Consider the following 19,596-nt stretch of genomic DNA (forward strand, 5'->3'; position numbering starts at 1 on the left):
GAAATTGGAGTTCACACCTCTGAAGGTTGTCCAAGCTGGAAAATAGTATCTAGAATTTTAGCTGTGATACCAGCTCACAAAACAATAAAAATGCTGAATTGTAAATTTTATTGTGACACACGATATACGGGGAATGGTCATACTGACCAGGATTGCTTAATTCAATTTTAATTACATTTAAATTAAAATAAATCCAAGTAAGTTATGGTATAATTTCTATCTAGGCCAGTGTTTCTCAACCCTAGAAACTTTATGCTGGGTGGACTTAAACTCCCAGAATTCTTCAGTCAGTATGATTTGCTGAGGAATTCTAGGAATTGAAGTCCATCCATCTTAAAGTTGCTGAGGTTGAGAAACACTGATCTAAGCTCTTCCCACTTCTGGAATGTGTTCCCAATACATTGCCCAAAGGCCTTCTGGGGCTGTCATCTTTAAAAATCTGAGCACTTTGGGATTGTTATCTAGGCTTCAAAGAGCCTTGACAATTAATTATGTTCTACTTTTGAAATTTGGAATGGCTTCACTTGAGAGGCAATTAGGCATCGATTTCCAAGACAAGAAAATGGTCACTAGCATGGATATTTTATTTTATTTTTTATTTTAAAGAACCAACACAATAAATCACAAAGACAACAACATATATTTTAATACTGAAAGCTTTCCTTCCACAACTATGGTCTGCAATTTCATAGGTGAAGTCAGACCTGGAAATGGTTTGTCTTTTTAAATAGTATCTCAAAGGTAACATTGCAAAAAAAAGGGAGAACTAAAAAAAGAAAGTAAATCACCACATGGAAAACCTTAAATACATCAATTGCAAACTCAGTGTGCTTGTCTTCTTTTGTGAGAATGTGGATCAACCTGTGGAGCTATTAAAGTTCTTCAAAATCATGCACACTTGGATTCATCGCTTCTGGGTGCATTACTCTCCCCATGAGAATGATGGTACCTTAAAGAAAGAAAAGAAGAGCTAAAGGAACACAGATTCCAGATAATAAGAATAATAATTCTTAAGAAAACCATGTTCAACGTTGGAAAATTATCCATAAAAGATATGGCTTCTGTTTACTGGGTGGGTTCAAGAAAAGAGTGATTACAAACTTCAAAGACTGTCTCTCCTGCTGGATAGATCTCATTATTAGGTAGTTTTCCTAAGGTTTTCCTGAAAAATGTCATTTACTGGTTCCAATTTTGTCCATGGAACAATAGTTATGATCCTGTCCTACTTTCTAAAGGTACTGGGTGCTCCTTGAAATTAATGAAAAGGATATTAAGATACTGATATGATATGTCTCCTGAACCAAGTTCTTATTTGTTCTCAGATAGGACTATTCACCTACAAAAGAGCCATGGATGAAAGAACAAAGAAACAAAGCCAATGTAGAGTTTAGAATATCTTGTGGTCTTTAATAGTTTATTTTCATAATTAATGAGAATCCTGGGGAATAGGATTTTTTTAAAAAAAAATCTGCCAGGCACACGTTTACTATTTCAACATTGTTCAATTTGACTTTGGGCTTCTTCATATGAGTTGTGAGAGGATAAAAACTCTGTTCTGGCTACTAGGCAAGGCTCTTTTTCCTCCAGCATGTATCTGCAGGTATGGAATTCTTAGCAGCAGATGCTTCTGATTTCAATTTCAAGGAATCCCCAACACTCTTGGCTACTTTTGACTGTTGCTTCATTGGCTAGATGAAGAGTTGATAGCATGGCCCAAAATTAAATTAAAATGGTTAAAAAAATAAGTTCATGAAATCTTGAGTGAATGCTAAATATTCCATGCAATTTGGAAACCCAGTTTTGAGTGGGATCATGAATCACATTTACTTGAAATGAGCCTGATTAAATTCAAGGAGCCTGATTTCTGAGCCACGTCTAGGACTGACAATTAGAACACAGGTCCATTTTAGCCAATATTATTTCTCAAACTGACAACAATTCCTTATTGCCCAATTAGATTTTTACTAGTCTTTTTGAGCTGGTAATGGAGTGAATTGAAAATCTGAGCTCTAGTTTACGAGATATATACTCTGCCACAGAGCAATTGCTTCCTTCCAAAAGTACATGACTAAAAAAACCATCCTCTATGTAGTTTTAAAGTATAGAGTATATACTTTTAAATCAATCTGTATTGTTATACACTAGGCAGTTGTCATCATTCTTGTCAAGCATGTGAATAACTCATCACATTGGTACGCTGGATACTCTTGGGTCAGAACATTTGGGAATTTTCCAATATTAATCATAAAACGTTGGATAGCAGTCAAAGTCTGCTGGTTTGACTAATGGCCTTTAACTCCCTTGCACTGAACCACAGCATGAACAGTCCAGGGCAAACTCTTTGTTCTGCCATGTCCTCGTTATGTTGCCTACACCCCCAGTTTAAAGTTCTCTCCTGCAGTTTTGGTATCAAAGTAGGGTCCTCCCTTTTGAGCAAGCAAAAGGGTGCAGCAGTTTTTGCTGAAGATGAAATCTGATGAAATCCATCAGCCTTTCAGTTATAGCTGATCTCATGTATGCTCCCATTTGAATAAATTATTAATCCCAACCTTCTTCAGACCTGTTTATCTTTCTAGAATTGACAAAAATGCAGTATGATTCAGTGTCATATATTACATCCTGGTTTCCAGTTTAAACAAACCCCCTTTGGGGTTTTTCCCCCCCGTACTACAATTCAAAGGAAGCAAAAAGAAGAAAAACAAATTGGGATTAGACATAGTTTCAAGTCTACCCCCATACATGGAAGCTGGTGGGTTGACTTGGGAACAGTCACTGTATGTCAGCCCATCCTACTTTATAAGGTTGTGAGGAAATGTTTAAAGACAGGATTGCTGTGCAAGCTGCTTTGAACTCCTAGAGAAATATGGAAGATGAATCAATACTATATATTTAAATATTGCAATACACTCACCTGTTATTCTGTTCCGAACCATAAAGAAGAATGGATGATCCACTATAATTTGGGGGTACAGCACAGCCATTCTACTAATTGCAATCATTCCTGGGGAATGGGAGAAAAAAACACACAAAGTCTAATATTTCTTGGACATATTTGTGCCACACAATCTCTCCTTTTTGCTGCCAGTCCATTTGTAGCCCACCTAAAGTGCACAAACAAGTATTAAAAACCCATCACACTAACAAGATTGTCAAGAGGCACAAACCTAATCTAAAACCAAGAACAATTTGGAAAGAAATGGATGTTTCTAGACATGTTCTGCAAATGATTAACAACTAGTAGTTGCACAATTTATTTTCACCACTTTGGGAACAGCTTATAACTTACAAACAAGCTGACTTGGGAGACTTATTACATCCATTCCTTTCTGAGGGGAAGCCATTACCTTGGATAACCTTACCACCCACTTGGGTTATTGCTAAATACAGAACAGAAGCATTCAATGGAACGTGTTGTGTTAATCCTAACTGGCCACAATAATTTCCAGGAGTGCACTCTTACTGTGAAATCTTATTTCTGATCCCCAGAATTTTCACTGCAAATGGATGCAAATTCTGATTCAATGCTTGCAAAATTTTCAAATGACATATTTTGATTACCTTCACAATCATAACAGTGACATTGCTGGGAGTATTTTCAACCAGAGACAATATTTTTTTCCTGAGGGGATAACACTAACTCCCCACCTTATAGAGAAGGCACTGCCTACCACTCTTAAATTCATTTTTATATTGACTTATCAGCTATGAATTGGTCTGGTTTCCAATTAGTTAATCTTCTGTGGACCTTATAATCAGATCCATTCCTTAGTCATTTACTCTGGTATAGGTAAATTAGAATTTCCTTTAATTAGGGATTTGAGATCTCTTACAAATTATACCTGGAGAGGCTGTTTAAAGGAAACGTGGTTTGCCTTAATGACAGGAATGATAGAAGGCCCTACTTAAAAGCAAGTCAGAAATGAGATTTGGAGAAGGGAAGGATGGGCTCCAGTAAAGATGGATTTAGTGGGACAGTGGCTCAGTCATTATCATGGTTCATTACATTAATCTAATAAATTATCTCAAAATGACACAGCAAGCCACAGTACATTAGCCTCACTCTGTCTTGCTTATTATCTCAGCAATAGTTCCTGATTGGTTAGTCTGTTGCCCCATCGTTGTTTTATTATTTATTTATTTATTTATTTAATTAGTTTTCTATACCGCCCTATTCCCGAAGGACTCAGGGCGGTTTACAGGGCAGCATATAAATTTTGTTGTAATTTTCCTAATTACAACAATCCAAAAAAAGTCCGTGGTTGCCAATGAACATCTATGCCAGGGTTTTTCAAAAAGCGGGTGTGTGTGTGTGTGTGTGGGTGTGTGTCCATAGAACCTAGCATTATGTGAGATACTAAATGTGATAAACTAAGGGCAAAAAAAAACCCACTCAAAACATAGCCAATTTATTATGGCAAGAGCGATGTTTCTCAACCTTGGTATAATTAAGATGAATGGACTTCAGTTTTCTACATCCCAAGCCAGAATCTCCCAGGCTGGCTGGAGTATCCTAAGAGCTGAAATCCACCCCATTTTAAAGTTACCAAGAATGAGAAACCTTATGCTAGAGCTTCGCTTCTTGATCTGGCATTCTGGCGTTTATTTTCTTAAATGGCAACCTTACTAAGTTTAGACCAAGCCCCTGACTAAGTCCCCATCTGCAGAATGAAGGAAAGCCTATTCTTTCTGTTGCCCTTTGCTTTTATAAAAGAACTCACAGTCAGCAAGGGTGAGAAGACAGTCAAACTGCTACAAGGCAATTTTACTTACTGTTTCTCCTTTCATTCTCTGAAAGACTAATACTGTTTAACTCTATGTTAACCCTTAGCTGAAATATAAATGACAGAGCACATCCTCAATCATAATTAACATAGTTAACACAAACAAAGGTAAATCAGACAAGGTCAAAAGAACCTGACTTGAAATGCTCCTTCTAACCCGTTATTTAATCTATAGTGTGGGGTTTGATATTATAAAAAAAACAACAGATTTTGGCTTGTTGTGAGAACACACTCAATATAAAACACTTATTTCTAATCACAACTGCAAAAAGGAGGAGCCAGGATAAGAGTTCGAAAGCACTGCAAGTTTATTCCATGCAGCCTATACAAGAATCTGATCTACTAACAGTCAAGGCAAATTGGCAGCAGATAAGAGACTTCAAGTGGGGCCCTCTTTTGGGAGCGTAGGAACTCCAGACTAATGAAGGGTTTGACTCCGCCCTCAGGCTCAACCTGGTTATCTCGTACAGGATTGGCTATCTACTTGAATTAGCATCCAGAAAGCTCTGTGTTTTTTTTGACATTTAAGCTGAGACATCCAAAATATGCGGATTTAATTTATAGTTATCAGTATACACAGGAAATATTGTATTAAGACAAAATTTAGCCTTAATTAAATCTGTAAGTCCTTAGTGACTCTCCTCTAGAGCTTTACAGCAAGCATTTTATTAACGTTTATCTTTATTATACTGACATATAAAAAGGAGATAGTAATGGAATAAATAAAACTTTCATGCATGCCCAGTCATGAAATGAATCCTTGTCTATGTAGTTTTGAGGAATCTACCTTTCCAGCCAGGACTCAGTGGCAACGCAAACTGGCAGCAGATAAGAGACTTCAATCTCCAAAGATTGTGTTTTTCTACTTATTAAAAGTAGCTTGTCGATCAGAAGGTTGGCAGTTTGGTGGGTCGAATCCTGAGTGCTGCGTAACAGAGTAAGCGCCTGTTACTCGTCCCAGCTTCTGCCAACCTAGCAGTTTGAAAGCACGTAAAAATGCAAGTAGAAAAATAGGGACCATTACGGTGGGAAGGTAACAGTGTTCTGTGCGCCTTTGGCGTCTAGTCATGCCGGCCACATAGCCACGGAGACGTCCTCGGACAAGCGCTGGCTCTTCGGCTTTGAAACGGAGATGAGCACCGGCCCCTAGAATTAGAAACGACTAGCACGCATGTGCAGGGGAACCTTTACCTTTACGTATTAAAAAAAATGATACATGATTTGAATTATGTATAAGAGAATTATTTAAAAATCTGTGGGGGTGAAAGATATATATTTGTACGTGATAAGCAAGTAGTTCTGCCATGTGGGTGTGTGGTATTCAAATATATTCAAACGGGTCACTTCACTGGGGGAGGAGGTGAGCTGTGAAATAGACAGGACAAGGATGCAATATGGGTGGGACCATATCTCACATCTTAGTACAGTCTTTCTCAACCTCAAGAACTTTACGATGTGTGGACTTCAATTCCCAGAATTCCCCAGCCAGCGATGCCACCATGCTGGATAGGGAATTCTGCAAGTTGACGTCCACACATCTTAAAGTTGCCGAGGTTGAGAAACATTCCTCTACCACACAGGTTGGCAACCCGCGGCTCCTGCAGCTCCCAGTCCTCCTCCGCCATGCGCAGTTCTGAAAAAAAACTGGGAGTAAAAAAGTTCAATCAATCAATTCAAAATGCTCACAAAAAAAACCTTCCAAAGTTTGAATTGATTGGTTGAACTTCTCAAGCCATTTGTGGGCCTGCCTTCCCTACCCGGCAGGTCTCCCCTTGCCCTGCTCCGCCACCACCTCTGCTAGCCTCGGGGGGGGGTCCCACCGGGGGTTCCAGAAGCTTCCCCTGTTGGCCCACGCCTTTTGGCCGTCTCCTTCTCTCAGCTGGCTTGCCTGAATGAAGCAGCAGCTCTGCAAGCCTCTGCCGCCCCCTTCGTTCAGAACGGGGCGGCGGAGGCTTGCAGAGCTGCTGCTTCATTCAGGCCAGGCAGCTGAGAGAATGGGGCGGCAGAGGCTAGATCCCCCAAAAGAAAAGCAGCTGAAGGCAGCAGCTCTGCAAGCCTCCGCCGCCCCCTTCTCTGGAGGACAACTCACGAGGCGTCTGGGAGCTGGCGGGTGTTGCCTGGCGGAGAGGCGGGGGAAGCAGGAGTTTCCTGGCGAGGGAGGGGAGGCAGGCGAGCACCAGAACACCAGGGAGATTCCCACCTTGGTTGCCCCGTTTGCTGGGTGGTGGCAGAGTGTGAAAGAGCAAGTTGTTGCGCGTGTGAAGTCGCAGAAGATGCTAAGCCGGAGCCAACCCTCGGATTGAGCTGCAGGAGAGGCAGCAACGGCAGGAGACGAAGAGGAGGTGGCTCGCTGGTAAACCAACGGACTTGGTCTCTTTTTTTCTCTCTCTCTCACACACACACAAACAGAGAGAGAGAGAGAGAGAGAGAAAAGGGAAAAGAAGGAGGGTGTCTGGCTTTAAGTGCAGGATGGCTTTAAGTGGCAGAGACAAGAGAGGCAGCAAGGGAAGGAGACGAGTCGTCAGCCTATGTCTGTGCACACGCACACACTTAAACGGAGGCTTTCAAACCTGACAAGCATACATCCTCAACCCCCCCCCCCGCCCGTTTTATTTTAATCCCACCACCGCCTCCCTCTTTCGCAAAGCCTCTCCTCCGCTTTTTTGGAACCTTCACAAAAGGCGGAAAGAAAAAAGTCCCAGAGAGAGAGAGAGAGAGAGAAAGAGCGCAGGGCGGGGGGAGAGCGGTTTTTTCTGAGGGAGGAAAAGCCAGGACGGCAGAGCCATCCATACTAGAGGTGGACAGGGGCAGGGCTGGTGCACGTTTTGCCTTGTTCTGCGCATGAACGTGCGTGCACGCATGCGCGCACACATTTTGCGGCTCCCACTTTTTTGTGTGTGTGTGTGATGGAACTGGTTCCGAGTGGCTCTTTTGCTGTTTCAGGTTGCCGACCCCTGCCTTACCAGGATTGAAAATCCCAGTGTTTCTTCCTTGGGGAGATTGGAGAAGCAAAATTTCGGGATTATTTTCAATCCTTTTAAAAAAATACTTTCAATGATCAACTTGAATCTTAGATTTCAAGTGTTTCCTAGCTCAAAATGATAAGAAATTAGCTTCTCAATATTCAGCAACAGTAATTGCAAAACAGGGTCTTGGACCTGCAGATTGCCCATTCTGATCTATGGCTTTTTCTTATTTCTATCTGATCGTCAGCTCATTTGGAAACAGAAAGATTTTGCAAACTGATGTAATGTTATATAGCCGCAACCTGATGCCTCCGATAAGAGCAAAGGGATATTTTTATCTCCTCACACTGGTGCTGCAGTCCAGCCTCCCTCCTTTTTTCCTTCTGGTATTACAAAGACATTTAATCAAAGGCTGCGGCAGGAGAAGAATAAATCACGGAAAAGAATCAGCTGCAGAATTTCCTTGGCTCAGAATTCGAATGTATTATGTACACATAATGCAATTGCAAATGACCAAGTTTCTATTGCCTTTTTTTTAAAAAAAAAAAAAAACCTAGTACACCATCTAAATAATCTCTAATTCTTTTGACATGTATCTGTCTAGCTTCTCTAGACTTCTGTTTCATCTAAGGACAGAGACTTTACTAAGTTGAAAAGTAGGCCTTATATTTTAAAGATTAGGGCTTGCTTTCCTCCTGGACAGTACTATGGTACTGGACATAACCCAATACCATTGGATAACCTCCTCTTCATGGTAATGTAATTAAGTGCAGACAACACCTTCCTCCCAACTTTTCAAGGGTTGGAGACAAGTTTTAAATGAGCCTTCTGCCCACTCATTGACCTTACCAGAAAGGTAAACAAATGGCTAGAAAGCATGGGAAAATGTCCTCCAAAATAGCTTTTCTGAAATTTCCCTTTCAAGGTGTGTTGCACTGTTCTACGAAGTATTTATCTGCACAGCTGTCTTGGGAGCTAAGCCATTAATTACTTTGGCCGATGAAAATGAGAAGATAAATGTCATGCTCCTGCTTCATATGCTCATCAGGCTAGCAAACATCCCTGGCTGGGATTACTGCACCAGGAGCTTGCCTCTCCTCCACCTCCTTACACAACACACATGAAATGGGTCTTGTTAGGAGTGTTGGGTTTGAATTAAGGAGAGGAAAATTGAGCTGTGAAGCTTACCGCTGGCTGTCCATGGCAGGGCAGGACCTAGGCCCTTGAAGACGGTTTGGACTTCAAAGCTCATCAGTCCCAGTCAATGGCCAAAGACCGATTGAGTTGAAATCCCAAGCCTCTAGAAGGCAGTTAAGTGCACTTCAAGCTTTCCTAGAAAAAGTCTAAATCTTGACATCTCTGCCAAAAAAATGTTTTGTCCATCTTTGGGGGGAGGAGGAGGAGGAGGAGGAGGACCACCACCTACCTACTGCTTGCTTGAGCCCCACCCATGTAGCAGTTTATTCTGTGGGAATACATCTCTTTGCTAAAAGGCTGGGCATGTCATTTAGTCCACACTTTTAGGAAGTTTACCTGAAGCAGCAGCAGCTTCCGAACCTTCTTCATTAACTTCAAGGATAGATTTGTGAACTGCTTTTGACAGGTAAAGCTCTTTGTTGTCTGGAGGAAAAACAAAAGTCGGAGCATTAGCAATTCAGCATTTCCACAGAAGACCTATAAATGTCTTCCAATATCAGAGAAAAATAAGCTTTGGGCTTAGTTTACAATAATGGTGAACAATTACCATTCAAAAGGTACAGATGACACCCTCTGTAATCTAAACTCTAGATACTTTATTTCTTTTCTCTTCTCTCTTCCCTGTTCTGTAAGTCCCACTATTTTCTTCTGGTAAGACACCTTCAGATTTCATATACAAAAATGTGAAGCTATCAGATTACTGGTCTATCTGAGCCAGATGTAGATAACCTATTGTCCTTGGAATCTCTCTGCAACATTTTTTTTTATTATTCCTGAAACAACCTCCCCACTGTCAAGGATTCAGTGATTCAACTGTCAAAAATTAAAGGTGCAATTTTGCATCATATCGAGGCAAAAAATAAATTAAGAATCAAAAGTCTCATACAAGCCCTAACCAAGGCCCCCCAAATGAAAGAAAAGGGCAATCCATAGTATTAATAAATCAAAAGCTTATCAAACCCAGGTCTAAGCAAAATGATGCCCATGAATGCAGAGATTTCAGGTTTACTGACTTTTTGCAATTTTCCCTAGAACCCTGAGACCTATTAGTCTCCATTAATCAGGCAGAGGGGAAGAATGAAAGAACAGATGCCCTGAGCAAATGAACGGCACAGGAATTGGTCACTTTTAGAATCAGAAAGGTCATAAAATCCTTTCTTGAGAAAATCCATTTCTGGAGGTTCCCCCCCCCCCAAGCATTCTCTGTTTGGTAACCCAAACATAGTCAGTTCTTGGCCCTGTTAGTCAACTGGAGTAAATAATGAAACTCATGGTGATGTGCTGCAAAACACTCAGTAATCTCTTCTGTCCATCATTGGATTACTCTAACTCTGTAGCATCTCAGGCTGTGCTTCCTATAGCTGAAAATCTATTTTATTCAACTAGATATAGTCCTTCACACTGAATTAATAGAAGAGAATATTTGTATCTCAGTGTTGAACTGTGAAGTCCTTGGTGCTCTCTGAGCTTTGTTGTTTTCTTGCAGATGTTTCAACAGGTAACTAGGCAACATCATCAGTGCAAGAAAACATCTGCAAGAAAACAACCAAGCTCAGAAAGCACCCAGGAGCCCACACACCCAACTCAATACTGGGGACAACATAAACCTATCTGTGGCAATGACACGGAAAATATTACTTCTTTTTCCAGGACATTTTTCAACTTTCCAGTCTAGCCTTTAGCCTTTATAATCTCTCAAGTAAGTACTAATTAGGTCTAACATTGCTTAATTTTTCAAGATGAGCCAAAGGCATCTTGGTACTGCTACATAGCTGGGCATAGACTAAGGTCCCTCCAAATATCTAATAAGAGAGGTAAGAAGACAAAAAAATATCACTATAGAAAGTCTGTTCTCCAAAAGAACAGATGATTGACTCCAGTAATTTATTTTTGTACATTCACTACGACCCTGGGTGGTGCACAATGAAAAAATAATACAAAAAAACCATATTAAATGATCTTCCTTGTAATAGAAATGGTAACCCTACAATCATATAATGAGTCAAAAGCCTGTTTGAATAATTAAAAAAATCTGCAGAGTTTTTCTAAGTAAAATGATAGTCAGGGCGACCTGTCCTTCTGGAGACAAGAGTATTCCAGAGTAGGAGACTAACTATAAAAATGCCTATCGCCTTGTTCTTCCCCTACAGATCCCTCAATGGGTGAGTTTCTCTTGATAATCAGACTGGATGGGCAGAATCATCCCTGATATAACTGAACACCATAATTTATGGGAGGCCTTATGGGTAACAACCAACACTTTGAATATACCTCATAAATATGAATATACAGATTAGCCTCAACTTTCGATTGTAATTGAGCCTGTAAGTCATGATGGCCGTAATGTGAGTTACCCACGTGACCAACCCAAATTTATGACATTTTTTTGTGGTGGTTGTTAAGTGAATGCCACAATTGTTAACTGAACCCACTGTTTGATATGGGATGTTTTTACTGAAAACTGGAAGCAAATGCCAGTTTTGGGCAAAAATGTTGCAAACTGTGGGATGCTGAAAATGGCCCTAAATACAGACTGGTTGCTGAGTGCTTGAAATGGAGTCATGTGACCATGGGGGTCACATTTTAACTTTGAACGGTTGCTAAACCACCAGTCATAAGTTTATTTTGACACACACACACACAAAGGGAGAGAAAGGGAGAAGGGGAGGAGACAGAGAAAGAAAGAGAGAGAGAGAGAGAGAAAGAGAGAGAGAGACTGTTTTTTTATTAGACCCAATCCAATTAAAAAACAGGGCAGGGGAGGCAGAATGCGGCTACTTTTCTATTTGTTTCCTTTCTCCTCTAGTAATTAAAAAAGGAAAGATGCTTTTATGAAAAAATGAAAGTAAAGGAAACGGGCATACAGCATTAAACCAGAGCTACAGGAATTTTAACAATATGGTTTACAATGCATTGCTCTACATTTTGTCTCATAAAGCGAAATGTAGGCAACCACTTTTTCCACATTACCTGGATTTGTCCACTTTACTCATGAAGAAAGATTAACAGTGCCAGCCTAGAGCACGTTAATCTTTTCTGTGCTTAATGCTCAACATTCCTGTATAAATAATTTGACCTTTAAACAGTAGAGGAGTTAATTTGTTTGACTAAAATGGGTTGTTTTCTCTTGGTTTTTGTACAGTAAGGGAGTTAGGTGGTATAAATCTTGGAGAAAATATTCATCTCTGGGCGGAAGTGCAAGTCCAATACTATGCTGGCTTGTGTGCTTTATAACCTCCTCCCGTGCCTGGGTGCACCAACTTCCCAAGAGCTAAATCAAAAAGGCTGTGAAGTAAAACATAAGAACTGCTCAGCTGAACTGAGGCAAAGTTTAATCTTTTCTGACAATAGCCACCAGTCCAACATTGTTAGAAAGCTGACAAGCAGACATCCTTCCTGGATTCTCTACAACAGCTGGTTCTTAAACTAGTACAACTGTTAACTCCAGCACATGGTAGTTAAACTACATCTTGAAACATATTTTGCTGTAGGCCATGATGACTGTGACTGGTGGAAGTGTAGTGATCAATATCTGATCCGCCAATTACCCATTTCTATAATGAAGCAGGAGTTTTGATCTTAAGGTGACATTTCAGCATTGATCATTACTAAAATGGGCTGCTGGCCTGCAATTTGCTTCATAACAGCAGCCAAATTGCAGATGGCTCACACCGTCTATTAATTCTGCCTAGGTAAATGCTACTGTCCATGGATACCAGCCGTGCTTTTTAACACAATTGAAGAGAGAGGCAAGTCTTCTTCACCTGAATAAAAATTGATCTGATATTGTGCAGGATTCAGTTACTATTTCTGTGTGAAGTTCTCAAAGGATTTCCATTTGTCCTGGAGGGATGGTAGAATCAAATTCTCCAAACTCAAAGATAAAGAGAACCAAGATCTGGATAGAAGATTTGTCTGTGATGGATGGAGATCAAGATAACTTGGAAAACAGAGATACTGATGGTGGGAGAAATCAACCAACAGGGCAAACTATAGTTGTTAATATCAAAATATTTGATATGAATTCAGTTAATTGAATCTCTGTTGATCTATAACAGGACCATAGCCAATGGGGGAAGGATCAAAACATGTAAAACTAAAGTCTGCTCTAAGAAAATCACCAAGGGATTGGAGGACTATACCACAACTATTACAAAAGGTTAGACATTATTTATTGTCCTGCAGGAGAAACAGACTTTGGAATTGCTCAATTGGATTTTATAATTATGCCCACAGAATGAAATTCTGCTTGTGCTCTTTGAGCTGTGATGTTTAAAAACAAATCAAGAACATTTCAAGAATTGCCAATAAATATATAATTTTTGAGGAGCTGCCAGCAAGAAGAAGGGGTCAACTTATTCTCCAAAGTACCTGAAGGCAGGACAAGAAGTAATGGGTGGAAACTAATCAAGGATTAGTTACTATTACTAGAACGTAGAAATAAGGAGAAACTTCCTAACAGTGAGAACAATTAACCAATGGAACAGCTTGCCTCCATCATTGGAGGTTTTTAAGAAGATATTGGATAGCTATTTGTCTGAAATTGTATGGGGTCACTAAGCACAGTGATACTTCTGATGGTTTGGTTTTCCCTCCCCCATCTATTTCTTCAAATGTTATGGCTGTTTATGGAGGATAACTATTTACATTGTTTTAAGTTAAAAACAGCACTCATGATAGTTAAAAACAGCACTCATAAATGAAAATATACATTCATCAGGAATAAGCTTCAAAGCAGCTCATGATGAACCAAGCAACCTAGAATTAAGGAGAAATTTCCTAACGGTGAGAGCAATCAACCAATGGAACAGCTTGTTTTCAGAAGTTCTGGGTGCTCCATCATTGGAGGCTTTCAAAGAGAGACTGGACAACCATTTATCTGAAATGGTATAGGTTCTTCTGCTCAAGCTGTGGGTTGGACTAGAAGACCTCAAAGATCCCTTCCAATTCTGTTATTCTATGTTCTATGTTCCATTTCTGCATTGTTTTAAAGAGAACTGGGTGGACAGTTCAAATATACAGATAAGGTTGAATGCCAGATAATAAGATTCCTGCCCTTCACTTGCCCAGATTGGAAGCCATTTCTCTATCTACTGGGGAAGAAGATCGGGAAGTTCTAAAGATCTAAAGATGACATGGACAGAACATTGACATTGTCAAAGTGAAAACAGAATGCATTAAATTACATATTTTAGAAATAAGTGAATTTAGATGGACCAGCATTTAAAATCAGACACACTATTTAAGGTATTAAATTGTATGAAGCAATGATGTGTTGATGATATTCACAAAGGTCATTGTTAAGTATATGTTTGGCTGCAACTCAATTCATGACAATATCACTTCTACAGAATCAGAAGACAAGGTTATTTACTCACTACAGTCAAGAAAGTGGAATATACTGACGAATTCAAAGGCAAAGAAAAGCAACAACAGAAAGAAAGTAGTACATTGGTAGCAGGTTGAAATGTCATGGTAGAAAAATGAAGGTACAAAAAATTACGAGAATATATGTGCTATGTAGTGTATAATAATTCAAGGGGCAGGTTAATCAAGTGAAAATAATGCTTTTTTCAATGCCAACATGTGCTTCAAGTGAAATATATGCAGTTTTGACACCTGGATATCACTTGCCAAACAATATCAGAATCATATTCATTTCTTTGTTTACTTATCAAATTTATAAGCTATAAAACCCATAGTCACTCAACCTTCTCAGGGTTGATCTGAAACCATTCTTCCCTATTCAGACCCGCAGTGCCTCCTGATGCTGGGAAAGCAATTTGACAGAATAACTTGAATGGCCCCAGGCAAAGATATTCATCTGAATGTCATTAGCATATTGGTAAAATATAATCCTATGTTGGCAGATAAGCTCAACCAGTAACTTCATATAGATGTTCAATAACAGCAGGGAGGCTCTTAAACATACTCAGTTGGAGTTCTTCTTTCTCTTCCTTGGCCAAAGCATGCATCTGAATTTTAGGAAGTTCCTAAGAATCCTAAGTTCCCTTTGGAATCACACCAAGATTTTTTTATTATAGCCACTCTCAATAAAAGTAATTTTAGCCAATTAGTTCATGTCTGGCCTACATGGTGGGGCTAAAAACCATCTTGCATGTCTCATTGCACAGTATCTCCTCTGCCTCTTACATTTATATAAATTAAGAAGGTGTGTGCCTGAGCTTCTTCTGCATATTTTCTGCTTGTTATGGGCTTAAGATTCAATTTTTCTCTTGTGCTTTGGTATTGGATCTTGCCTATCTCTATCTCTACAGTCAACCACATTCCATAGAGAAGTCTCTTCTAAAAACTGTGGATGAGGAAGGTCCTCTCACAGACCGATCTGGCATTTAGAAGCACAAACAAAACTCAGGGATGGTGATGTTTTGATGACCAAGAGGAGCACCAAGAGGATGGAATGTGGTACTAATGCCTAATACCAAGGCAACTTTCCCCAAGAACAGCCAGTCCCTGCCTCCTGCCATATCTTCCCATGTCCATCACCACAATGATGTTCTTGCCTGCCCTCTCCTCTCTTACAGAATCTATTGGCTCCATCTCTTGTACTCCCTCTATCACACAACAAAAGAATGTAACAGAACAGTTCACAGCACCCAGCACTTGTCCTCACCTTCTTCTTCCATACCTTCACCCTTCCAATTGCCCCTTTCTCATCCAGCAGGCAAGAGGAAAATCTCTTAGTCAGTTACACCCTTTCCCTTGTTTCTCACCTGAGGAGGAATGAACAGTTCTGATCTATTTGCACCACCTTTCTCCAGTTATCTAACTTCAAGATCTCCATCCCACTAGTCTAAACTTTCATCAAATCTTCGGAGACATAGATCACACATAACAAGGGTTTTTATATAATGGACATAAAATACAGACAACTGAAAACTAATACACTAGAATGCTTCCAGGCACAAGTGTGGAAACAGATATGAATTATTAGCATAAAATATATTGGTTAGAATGACAAAATTAAGAAAAGTAGATGTGCCAGAAATATTTGATCTGTGAGACATACTGTGAGAATATAAGATTAATGTTATGAACAGACTTGGTAGCCAAGTTATGAACACAAAATCTCAGGAAAGAGCTATCACAAAAATCAACAGAAAAAATGAGTATGTTCAACCTTTTTAAAGAAGAAAAGATCCAAGACAAGGAATCATGATGGAGAACAAACATTTGGGAAAGAATAAGAGTGTATGATAATTAAAAACAGGCTTTCAACATCAAGCTAGAAGGGACATGGAAAGGTATTTTAATCAAGAACATTAACAAATGAAGTAATGCAGCTAAATTTGTTATGGTCATAGATACAGTAAAATACTGAAACCAGCCAGGAAAGCTGGCTAGGTGACTTTGGGCCAATCAGGAGATTGTGAATTCTAGTCCTGCCTTAGCTATGAAAACCAGCTGGATGACTTTAAGCCAGTCACTCTTTCTCTCTCAGGCCAACTCACCTCATTGAGCCGTTATTGTGGGGAAAATAGGAGGAAGAAAGTGTGTTGGATATAGTTGTTCATAAAAATAATAAAGATGGGTTATAAAAATGATAAATAGAAATAAAATAAAATATACAGAATTTTCTTGATTTTCCCTTCTGTGACAGACTTTCCTTTCTGTGAAGGGCATTCAAATGAGTTAAGAATAACACTCTTCTGAATATTGGAACTGTAGTTTGATGTGGTATTTAATTTTACAAAAAAGAGTATTTGCAAGTTGGTCTCTAGGAAGGGAGGACTGTACTAGTTGTCTAAGTGTCCATTTGGTTTTGTCATATCCCAGAATCAATATCATTTCACTGGAAAGCCATCAAAATGCAATTTCTTGGCAAGTTATTATTTTTTTCCAGCTACAATTAAGAGGGTGAGCTAGCATTAAGGAGTCCAATCCAACTTGGCCGAAGAATATCCATAATCAGTATGGAAAGATGCTCAGCCAGAGCTTGCTCAATTTTGGTGATAATTTATTTCCTGAAACAAAGCAAGTACCTTAAAATATATTTTGTAGGAATTTGGATCCTATAATGCCTTTCTAAAGCATCCATGTGATTATGAAGGCCAAACCGAACCCCATATAATAAGTAGTTGTGCGGTAGTTGCATTTAGTTTTAACACAGCAGATATCAAGTGCTACAATAAAAACTGTCTGGAGAAACAGAATGGTTCATAACTGGAAAAAGAATGAGATAAAAATGCATTCTGTTTCCTCATACCTATTTAACTTGTGCATGAAATATATTAAAAGCATGGTAGGATTTGAAGGGATGACAGCTGGAATCAAAATTAATACTAAGAATTAACAGCACTTACAAAATTAACACTAATACTTTAAGTTATGCAGACACTTCCATTTCATTAGCTCAAATAATGAAGACTTAGAAAAGCTCATTATGAAAGTAAAAATGGAAAATGAAAAATCTGGGTTAAGGTTAAATATTAAGAAGTCAAGGAATTATCAGTTAGCATGCTTACTGAATTCACAATCTATAGAGGAGAAGTTACAGTGCAGATCGTTTTAATTTTCTTGGGCTCGTCTGTAGATAAAAATGGACTGTGTGCTGCAGGAAGAAAAAGAAGACTAATCCTAGAGAGGAATAAATAATTGATTTACACAAAAACAAAAACAAATGTCGGAATTCTTAAATCATTTTTTTTCCCATTGGTAAAGCTGCACATTGAGAAAAAGCAGGGGAGAAGAGAATTATGGATCTGGTGATATTTAGTAAGAGTTCCACAGACAGCAAGAAGAACCAACCCATTAGCCCTGAGCTGACTCCCTCAGTGGGATAATCAGCAAGCAGACATTCATATACTTTAGGTCACGGGTCGGCAACCCGCATCTCCTGCGGCTCCCAGCCGCCCGGTACGCGCGCACCTCTTCGAACGGGCAGTGGTGCTCACGGACCTCTCCAAATGGAGAGTGGCACTGCCTGTTCTGAGAGGTGCGCGCACACCTTTCCGAAGGGCGGAGGTGCGCGCGCACTCGCCAAACCGCCGCCATCTCGTTTGCACAGCTGCCGCGTTCGTCCATGTTTGACGAACGCGGCAGGTCTCCGAATGGGACGGCACGCACCTCTCCAAAGGGGAGACCCGTCACCGCGCAGGTACCTCCCATTTTGCGCATGCGTGTGAGTGGACGCACGCGCGCGCACTTTTTGCGGCTCCCACTTTTTTGTTTGTGATGGAACCGGTTCTGAGTGGCTCTTTTCCTTTTTCCGGTTGCCGACCCCTACTTTAGGTAAAGCATGAACTCTGACTGTGAGAGGGTATGTGCAAAAGGGAAAAAATAAAACAACATGCCACACTGTTTCCTCTCACTTCTGTTCCCCTGGAAGCTAAAGAAGTTGTTCTTTCAAAAAAAGGCAGTTACTGTATTTAAAGAAGGGGATTGCTTCTTATTTAAAGAAGGCAGGAAAAGAAAAGTGGAAGATCTGAAGAAAAAGAAAGATGGAAAAGAACAATGCCTCAAGGTTTGAAAAAGGGAAGGAGCCCAAAGATTCTTGTAGCTGACACCATGGAAATGTGTGTGTGTTTGTGTGTGTGTGTGTGTGCGGGCAGAGCTGTCGAAGAAGGCGGGGAGGAAAAAAAGCCTTAGCAGTTGAAGAGGTGATTCCAGAAAAACTTTATTATAGCAGGCCCAATCCCACCAACAGTTGGACGGATAAGAAGCAACAAGTGAAAGATGGTTAAAGAGGGATCCAACCTAGAACTAAGGAGAAATTTCCTGGAAATGAGAACAATTAAATCAGTGGAATGGCTTATCCCTGGAAGTTGTGGATGTTTCATTACTTACAGTAGCAATAGGAATTTAAAGAGAGTCAGGAGATGTGGCCATTTTACAGGAAAGTGCCAAACTGACGGGATTAGATTGGCCAATTGCCCCAGAGGTCAAAACAGTTCACAAAAAGCCAGTCAGAGAGCTGGAGATGAAGCAAAAGCCAGCACTACACTGTGGGACACTGGAGGTAATGTCAAGCTTCACCAGATCAGTTCCAATGGTCAAGTTCAGCTGAAGTAGCTGACAACAGATACTAATACAGCATTTATTTCTGTAAGCTGTCTGGAGTCACCATGAGTGAGTTGGGCGGCCATATACATTTTTTTAAATAAATAAAGTGCCAAAGGCAAAGTAGTTGGTTATATGTAGGATTGAGACTGAGATGGATGGATGGATGGATGGATAGATAGATAGATAGATAGATAGATAGATAGATAGATAGGCAGGAAGGCAGGCAGGCAGGCAGGCAGATGGATAGCTTGAAGATAGCACAGATAGTAAGGAAATCAGGTAGGCCTTAGGAAGAAAAGTCAAATAGAAGTTAGAGTGGAGATAAACAAAATAGAGCTTTGAAGATTAAAATAGCTTTCAGAAATAAAAAAAATTCCAGACAGAGATAATAGCTGTAAATTAGAAAGCAGTCTTTCTGCTTTTCTAATGAAAAATAACATTTTTAAATAATAAAACCTATTCCAAGTAATACTCATGAGTACACGCCTTAAGATCCGTAGCAAACCTGAATTGTGACAAAAAGGACTGGAGAAAAAGGGAGAAACAACTGAAGAACAGTGTAACACTGTTATACTAGATCTTCTAGTCCAACAAAATAAGGCAGATTCCCTGAATTATGTCACTGGTTT

The 19,596-nt window shown here is 39.8% G+C and overlaps 1 protein-coding gene across 4 annotated transcripts in view; it reads right to left on the reverse strand.

Annotated features, from left to right (window-relative positions):
- Positions 1 to 395: 395 nt before the first annotated feature.
- Positions 396 to 19,596, reverse strand: part of SERPINI1 (serpin family I member 1) — a 112,548-nt gene continuing 93,347 nt past the window's right edge. For all 4 annotated transcript variants that reach the window (XM_083365068.1, XM_083365071.1, XM_083365070.1 and 1 more), the window contains exons 7-9: positions 9,281 to 9,367; positions 2,912 to 3,001; positions 396 to 949 (exon numbers count right to left, since the gene is read on the reverse strand). In XM_083365068.1, the coding sequence (XP_083221194.1) occupies positions 873 to 949; positions 2,912 to 3,001; positions 9,281 to 9,367 (254 nt within the window). In that variant the 3' untranslated portion in view covers positions 396 to 872. The remainder of the gene's footprint in view (positions 950 to 2,911; positions 3,002 to 9,280; positions 9,368 to 19,596) is intronic.

The sequence above is a fragment of the Vipera ursinii genome (assembly GCF_947247035.1).
Source record: "Vipera ursinii genome assembly, chromosome: 5".
NCBI classification, from domain to species: Eukaryota; Metazoa; Chordata; class Lepidosauria; order Squamata; family Viperidae; genus Vipera; species Vipera ursinii.